The sequence below is a fragment of the Solea senegalensis genome, linkage group LG20, assembly GCF_019176455.1.
Source record: "Solea senegalensis isolate Sse05_10M linkage group LG20, IFAPA_SoseM_1, whole genome shotgun sequence".
NCBI classification, from domain to species: domain Eukaryota; kingdom Metazoa; phylum Chordata; class Actinopteri; order Pleuronectiformes; family Soleidae; genus Solea; species Solea senegalensis.
This window is the reverse complement of record NC_058039.1, coordinates 18,971,113-18,979,589: the sequence shown is the minus strand read 5'-3', so window position 1 is coordinate 18,979,589 and position 8,477 is coordinate 18,971,113. Positions and strand designations below refer to the sequence as shown.

The 8,477-nt window shown below is 39.9% G+C and overlaps 1 protein-coding gene across 1 annotated transcript; it reads left to right on the top strand.

Moving 5' to 3' along the window:
• Positions 1–2,532: 2,532 nt before the first annotated feature.
• Positions 2,533–8,069, top strand: LOC122786829 (extracellular calcium-sensing receptor-like). Its single transcript, XM_044053326.1, has 5 exons — positions 2,533–2,664; positions 3,438–3,629; positions 4,947–5,183; positions 6,745–6,868; positions 6,977–8,069. Exons 1-5 carry the CDS (start codon positions 2,533–2,535, stop codon positions 7,876–7,878), a joined length of 1,587 nt encoding a protein of 528 aa, XP_043909261.1. The 3' UTR covers positions 7,879–8,069.
• The last annotated feature ends 408 nt before the right edge of the window (positions 8,070–8,477 follow it).

The window sequence follows — 8,477 nt, the reverse complement described above, 5'->3', positions numbered from 1 at the left end:
CCCAACAGGAAGTGGAATGCCCGAAACAGGAAGTAAACTCTAAGATTGTCCGATCTGCACAAAACTTGATATGTAAGACAAGGGAACTTCCCTGAACACGTTTACGGACGCGCATTTGACCGAACAGGAAGTCGGCCATTTTAAACAGGAAGTGCCCTATAACTTTGCCATACGTTGCCGATCCCCCCCGAAATTTGGATCGACATGTGCAGGGACGCCGCTGAAAATAACTAGTACTGAAAATAACTAGTACTGAAAATAACTAGTACCGCGCACGGTGAATGAACGGGTGAGAGCGCGAGGCGCGAGGGTCGGCTCGAACGACAACGGTGTTTAACGGTGTTGCCATGGCAATGACGCAAAGTCGGATTTTTGGGACAACCCGTTCAGAGCCGTGGCTCGAACCCGTTCAGAACCGCGCGCGGTACTAGTTCCATTTGTTTCTGTTCAAGTCCATGTTGTGAAACAACTCTCTTTGTGGGGGTTAAGTTAAAAATGGTTAAAATTTTGACAATAGACATTCTACTTTTCTACTAAAGTAATTGTCGGTCTCTTATAATGGGTGGAGGTTTTTTTTTTCTCTCTAAGCAGAGTTACCATTGCCAATCTCCTTACGAATCCTAGTTATTTGAGCCCTGGATTGTGTAGACTTAGACAGGTTGTGCTTCGAAAGACCAAATTGATTCAGATTTCACTTTTTTTTTTCCTGACTACACAGAAAAAGAACAAATGGGTCAGTTTTTCTCATATATACTGTTGCTGACTATTGTTCTCTGTTCGAGTAATATCACTTGATCAAGCCTATTCTAACATTCATTAACATCATTAAAGTATGTATGATTTGTGATGATATCGCAACCTTCATTGTGCATACAGTGCATAAGTCAATCACGTATCAATAATCTCAATAAATCACTTAAATCACAGCGTACATCTCTGGTTATCTAAAAAACGTGTTTTTGCTTCTCTTGTAAATGAAGTGAGCGAATTCAAGCTCAGCAGCTCAGATGGGAGCTTGTTCCACTATTTCACAGGCTTTGAAGAAAAGGCAGATGGGGGAAGGCTGTCTTACATTTTGGGACACTACACTGCCCTCTAATGGTACCTCTGGTCACTCTAGTGGCCGTATCTGAGGTCCAGTGGACAAAATCTTTGAGTGGAGATGGAACCAAGTTGTGAAAATTTGGATATATGAAAGAGATAAAATTATTATATATATATATGTATTTGTTTAGAATGCTGCAGTGATGGTATTGTTGACCTTTTTTGTCCAGAATTTAAATGCGTGTTTGTTGATGGATTCTAATGGTTTAATGGTTGTTTTATTAGCTTGAGACCAGCTGGTAATACAGTAAGAGAAGTGGGACATGATCATTGCATTTAAGTAGCTTTTAGCTGCCTCAACGGAGAGCGAATTTCATATACTTTTGAAGTTGGCTAGATTATACTTAAGTGTTTTTGTCATGTTTTTGATGTGTTTTTTGGAGTCGAGGGATGAGTCAAGCATGAGTCCTAGGTATTTGTATTCTGTTACAGTAGGGTAAACATCGGACTTCTCTTTGTTGGTGAAATACATGACTGCGGTCTTTTCGATGTTCAAATCTGTAATCACATTACATTACATGTCATTTAGCAGACGCCTTTATCCAAAGCGACTTACAATAAGTGCATTTAGTCGGAAGAAATGTGTTTTTAGTCATTTAAGCCGAGGAGAAAAGTTCCTGGGATCATGACAAAATCAGCTCTAAAGGAAAAGTACAGTAGTTGAGTCTTTACTTTCATCTTTATGACAGTGACCAAACAGAAATCATGAGAGACACGAATGTCTATTGCCTCTTTATATCGAAAATAAATAATAACAGGTAAATTATCATATGAGACTGTATATGTTTGTGTATTTGTTTTTGTTTAGGGCCTCAGCTTTTTCCCCACAGTTGGCATTAACACAGTTTAATTCCTGATTGTGGACTACTGTCCAATCCCAAGCCACTTTGTCATCAATAAGATGCAAGACTGAGAATGTGATACTGTAACCTTTATAAAGTGCTTTATTTTTAGCTCTGTCTCATTCTCTCCTCAGCCCAGTGAAACATTATGACTTCACTTGCTTTGTTGTCTTTGCTTTACTTTGCTGTGAGTGTCGTCACTTTAACTGATAGCTCACTTTCCAGCATCACCACTGCAGCTGCACCAGCAGCCTCAAAGTGCACTCTTCTAAACAGCTTCCAGCCAGACTTTGTGATCCAGGGTGACTATGTCATCGGTGGGATTTTCCCCATTCATTTTAATCTGAAAATGCCAGACCTTAACGGCACCTACAGACCACCACCAATAAATTGCAATGGGTGAGTTTCATAGATGATAATGGGAGGATGTGACTTACTTTTTCTTGTGAATTATGTCTAATTTTGCACTCTTAATTTAAAATGGACTGAAAGTAATTATAATCATTAGAGTTTTTAAAATGAACTGACAACATTCATCTGTATCAGCCACAGAATTGATCCCAGGGCTTTCAGGTGGGCTCAGACTATGAGACTGGCAGTGGAGGAGATAAACCAGAATCCAGTGCTGTTGCAGAATCGCACTCTGGGCTACAAAATCTTTGATTCATGTGGATATCCACTGACAGGACAGAGAGCTGTTTTATCGATGCTGAACGGAGTGAGTGAGGAAAACTCTTCTATGTGCACAAATGCCTCATCACTCCTCGCTGTGATTGGGGCTGCTGGATCTGCTCAGTCTATTGTTGTGTCAAGAATCCTGCAAACATTTAGGATCCCCATGGTAATAGTGACTTGTATTTATGTCAATCATCACAAAAATGTTCTTCTTTTCTCAGTAACACTGCACTCTATTTTTACACAGATCAGCTACACTTCTTCATGTGCATGTTTGTCGGACAGACAAAAATATCCAAACTTCTTCAGAGTAGTTCCTAGTGATGACTACCAGGTAAAATGTAAAACATGTGGTCAATTATTGTTTTTAGTCAAAGCTCAACACATTTACTCCTCTGTCATCAGAAATAAGTATTACAACTGCCTTTAAAGCTTTAAATTGTCAAATTAAAACTATAAATAAAAAGGGGCACATCTTCAAACACTAAGAAATTAAATAGATTTTTATATATACTAAGTTTTCCTTTTTCTTATATTATGTTAATGTTCTTTTCAGGTTTGGTCATTGTAATAATAATGATAATCCTTTATTGTTATAATCCTCATTATTGATGTTTGGTGATGTTTCCAATAATACATCAATATTTCTTTGTTGTGCCAAACTTCCATGCTTTATCATTTACAGAATACAGACATGTTATAACAGGGCACAACACCAAATAATTTATGAAGATATTGCTTTTCATTAATGAAAGTTTTTTTAATGTCTGTGATATGAAACTGAGTGAGTTGATTGTCTTTTTCTGTTGAACCCAGGTGAAAGCCATCGCACAGCTGCTGGTGCACTTTAACTGGACTTGGGTGGGGCTGCTGCGAGGAGACAGTGATTATGGCCGCTTTGCTGCAAAAGGTTTACTGAGAGAATTACAGGACACCAAAGTATGTGTAGCGTACCAAGAAATTATTCCTCTGCTCTACACTTGCCAGGTGGGACTAAGGATCATGAAGGTATGAAAACACTGTGGAAACTGTTGACTTATATCTTTAAATGTAAAGCAGTCTGTACTTTTCTAGTGTTGATGATCACTCAAAGCTGCTTTTAACTACAGTTTTTGTCATTCAACCATTCACATAAATTCAAACATCTACATATTACATCTATGTGATGCACATTCTTTTTGTATCATACATCTTTCATACCCATTCACACACTGCTGGCACAGTAATGTGGGGTTCAGTGTCTTGCCCAAAGAAACATCAGCATGTAGACTCATGGAGCCAGGAATCATCCCCTCAACCTTTCAGTTGGAAGACAGTTCACTCTACCACTGACCCTCCATTGCTCTTTTAATGTGTTCTTACCACAAGATAAAACAATAATAATAATAGAGTGGTGATTTGATGCTATAGAAAATTAACTGAAGTTGTTTTATAGTGTAAATGAGTTTCTGTTAAAGACACTTTGTGCTGTTAACACATATTAACACATATTAAGACATAGAGCCATTAAAGCTCCTATTTGTGGACCTACTGTGGTCATTCAATTTAGACACTCCAGGAGAAAACTGTCTCACTTTCATCCATTTATCTCGTCAGATCCAGAAAGGAGAAGAGTCATGACATGAATTGTAACTCTGTAACCATGTATATAAAAAAAAACCTTTCCCAAGAACATCATTTAAGTCCACAATAGGTCAGTACATGTGCTTTCAATCAAAAAACAACAAAAGGATCAAAATTGTAAAACACAAGACAATGTCCAGAAAATGAAGAGCTCATAACAAGAGGAAGATGAATAATGACACAGGTGGAACTATTGGGGCAGAGCAGAAAATCTCAATGTGTGAAGTCAAGTGACAATGTTAGTACCAACGTACAACAGGAAATGATGAATCAAGTAAACAAAAACATGACCTGACTTTGGTAAACAAGTATTTCCTTAAAAATGAATAGAATAGATTTGTAAACTTTTTTTGAAATGTGTCTGACACCAAGTGGTGACATACTTTTTCACACACACACAAGACATTAAAAAAGACCTAAACAAAAATACAAGGAAAAAGTATACCAAATAAAACCTGAGTAAACAATACACATGAAATACATACATACATACATAAATGAAATAAAAGGACCAGGGGCAGATCATTATGGAGTTACTGAAATTATTTTGCTGTTGAGGGTTGAAATATCTAGTTATACTAAGGTCTATAGAAATTCTAGTTGTTGTCACTGTGGACATCTGGATTTTTCTTTATGTCACTCAGTTTTATTTTTGTCTCATTGTACAACCCTGTTATCTACATTATCTGACCCTCTGTAAAGGTGATGCGTAGCTCTACCGCAAAAGTGGTGTTGGTATTTGCAGTCGAGGGGGAGATGACACCTTTCTTGAGAGACTACATGACTCAGAACATCACTGGAATCCAGTGGGTGGTGATTGAAGCCTTGGTCACAGCATCAGTCTTTTCAGGACGAGAGTATTACCCCTACTTGGGAGGAACCATTGGGTTTAACATCAGAAAAGGTCATATCTCCAGACTTGGTGACTTCCTGCAGACAGTAAACCCTAAGAGATATCCTGACAATGTGCTGGTGCGTGAGCTGTGGGAGTCTCTGTATGGTTGCAGTCCTTTTCCATCCTCTGTCACCCAGATGTCACTGTGCTCAGGGCAGGAGTCTCTTCTGGAACAGCACTCAGCCTACATGAATACATCTAGCCCTAGAGTTGCATATAATGTCTATAAGGCTGTATATGCCATTGCTCATTCCCTGCACAACCTCCTTCTCTGTCAGCCAGGGAGGGGGCCTTTCCAGAACAACTCATGTGCTCAGAGCAACAACATACACCCTTGGCAGGTACTGTATAATCCACTATTTCTTTACCATTACACACTGTGGGTCAAAGCCCAATTAACCCAAAGTCATGTAACATACTGTACATACGACAGACCTAGTTTCTTTGTTCTAAAAAATCTAAATATATTTAAATCTCAATGAAATATGATTATGAATATTTTTAAATCGTTTTAATTTCCATGTGATGTGTTCACCGTTCTGTTAACATTTCTACTGCTGTACAAATTTAGGCCGTGGATTTTTAGGGGCCTTAAACCTCAAAACTCTGAAGACTGAAAACCTTGTTTAGTGCAATTCAGTGTTTCATTGTGTGCATTTCCTAATTTTCAAGCTGCAACACTACCTCCAGGAAGTGAACTTTCAGATTGCTGGTGAGGAGGTGGACTTTGATGCCAAGGGCAACTCTGTACCCTATTATGATATCATCAACTGGCAGAGAGGCACAGAAGGAAACATTGAATTTGCCAATGTGGGTTTATTTGATGGAACCAAGTCTGTTGGAGAGGAGCTGTTGATCCAGGAAGACAGGATAATGTGGGCAGGACATCAGAGTGAGGCAAGCTGCTCACACTGTGTTTTTACCTTCATCAGATGCCAACTGTTGAAGTTCTGTAGGTTGAGATGGAGGTAAGTCAGGTGGATGGAACAGACTGGATCTGAAACAGGGTCATTTGTTTTCATACACAACTTTCATCACAGTCCGGCTATGATGTGATTGGTGACCTACTATCCACTGTTGCTTTCCTCATCGATCTTTTTTTTATGGAATGGAAGAGTGAATGGTAGTTTGTCTCCGTATGCTGGTCTTGTGACCCGTCCTGGGTCTGACCCCACCTTTCGTCTTATGTCAGCTGGGATTGGCTCTGGCTCCTCGCGACCCTCATGTGCAGGATATAGCAGTAGACAATGAATAAATCATTCTTCATGACTTTAAATGCTTCTCATAGATCTACAGTTAAATATATTTAACTGAACTACAGGTTATGGAATAGCTTTTGGGCAGGAACCCAGTCCTCAGTGTACAGCTTGTAACCATGTGACCATCAAAAGGTTGTTTGATGGCTATTGGCATACCTGTAAATTAGACTGACATCTGCAGACCAAATATATCTAATCAACATAAAACTCAAAACACTGTTAAACACACTTGAGAAACTAGAAGTAACAAATACTTTACTGACACATGGTTTTGAGGAATTTTCCACCTGTCAATAGATTAACCAATGAAATTGACCAATATCAGCACATGGTCTTTCCACTCTAGGTGCCAGTGTCTGTGTGCAGTGCCAGTTGTCTTCCAGGCTCCCGGAAGGCTGTCCGTCGTGGGGAGCCTATCTGCTGCTTTGACTGTGTACCATGTGACAGTGGCAAAATTAGCAATCAGACAAGTGAGTTTGAGCTGAACAATAAAAAGTCAAAGCAAATCCATTCTTACAAGTATGTATAGTACAGAAGTAAAGCAATCCTGAAAATTGTTCATACTTTCTTCTCTTTAGACTCAGTAGATTGTACAATTTGTCCTGAGGACTTCTGTTCAAACAACGACAGAACAGCCTGCATTGCCAAGAAAGTGGAGTACTTGACCTTCAATTCATTGGGAATAGCCCTGACAGTGATGTCTGTGGTGGGCGCCTGCTTCACTCTGGCTGTCTGTGGAGTCTTCTTCTGTCACAGACACACAGCCATTGTCCGTGTGAATAACTCTGAGCTCAGTTTCTTCATACTGTTTGCACTGACTCTGTGTTTTCTGTGTTCTCTGCTTTTCATTGGAAAGCCAACATATTGGTCCTGCATGCTGCGCCACACTGCCTTTAGCATCACATCTTCACTGTGTATTTCCTGCATCCTGGGGAAGACCCTGGTGGTACTGGCTGCATTCACTGCCACCAGGCCAGGGCAAAACATTATGAAGTGGCTAGGGCCTAAGCAGCAGAGGACCATTATCTCCAGCTGTACTCTGGTTCAGCTGGTTATCTGTACTGCCTGGCTCATTGAAGCTCCCCCGTTTCCATCCAGAAATACACAATATGAACATTCAAAGATCATACTGGAGTGTAGTGTTGGCTCTCGCCTGGCCTTCTGGTGTGTTCTTGGATATATTGGTCTACAGGCCTGTCTGTGCTTTGTATTGGCTTTTCTGGCTCGAAAGTTGCCGGGAAACTTCAACGAGGCCAAGTTCATCACATTCAGCATGCTGATCTTCAGTGCTGTGTGGCTAGCATTTATCCCTGCTTATATCAGCTCCCCTGGAAATTATGCAGATGCAGTTGAGTCATTTGCCATCTTGGCCTCCAGCTTTGGCTTGTTGTTCTGCCTGTTTGTTCCAAAGAGTTACATTATTTTACTGAAGCCTGAAAAGAATACAAAACAGCACCTGATGGGGAAAGAAACAAAATGATGAAACACACATTAACCCAAAGTTATTGAATCAGTAACAATTGGACTTCTAGATTTATTTCAGTGTCTTATAGATAACTAACCACTAACATTGTATAATAAAAACTAACATTGTTGCCACACAGCAAGATGGCCTCTAGTTTCTAAATCTAAATCTTATACTTTATTAAACCCCTTAGGGAAATTATTTATTTGCATTTGACCCATCCTAGAATTAGGAGCAGTGGGCTGCCACACTGAGTAGCGCCCGGGGAGCAATGGGAGTTGGGTATCTTGCTGAGGAGTACCACTTGGCCACGGGCTGCCCTGCCCTTTGAATTCTGGTTCGGTCAAGAGCCTTTGTGTGGAGATTACATTTATCTGTGGGTGTTTGTTTTCTCCAGTTTCCTCCCACAATCCTGCAGATCAGGTTAAATGGACACTCTATTGACTATGGGTGTGAATGTGAGACTGAATGATCTCTTGCCACTGTGATGGACTTGCAACGTGGCCAACCATGGATCAGTCAGGTTCTTTATTCCAATTTTAACGTAAGAGCCACAGAGGTAGCTATACTGGTGAACAAAATAAATTTCAAGTTCAATATTTTGGGAGACATTA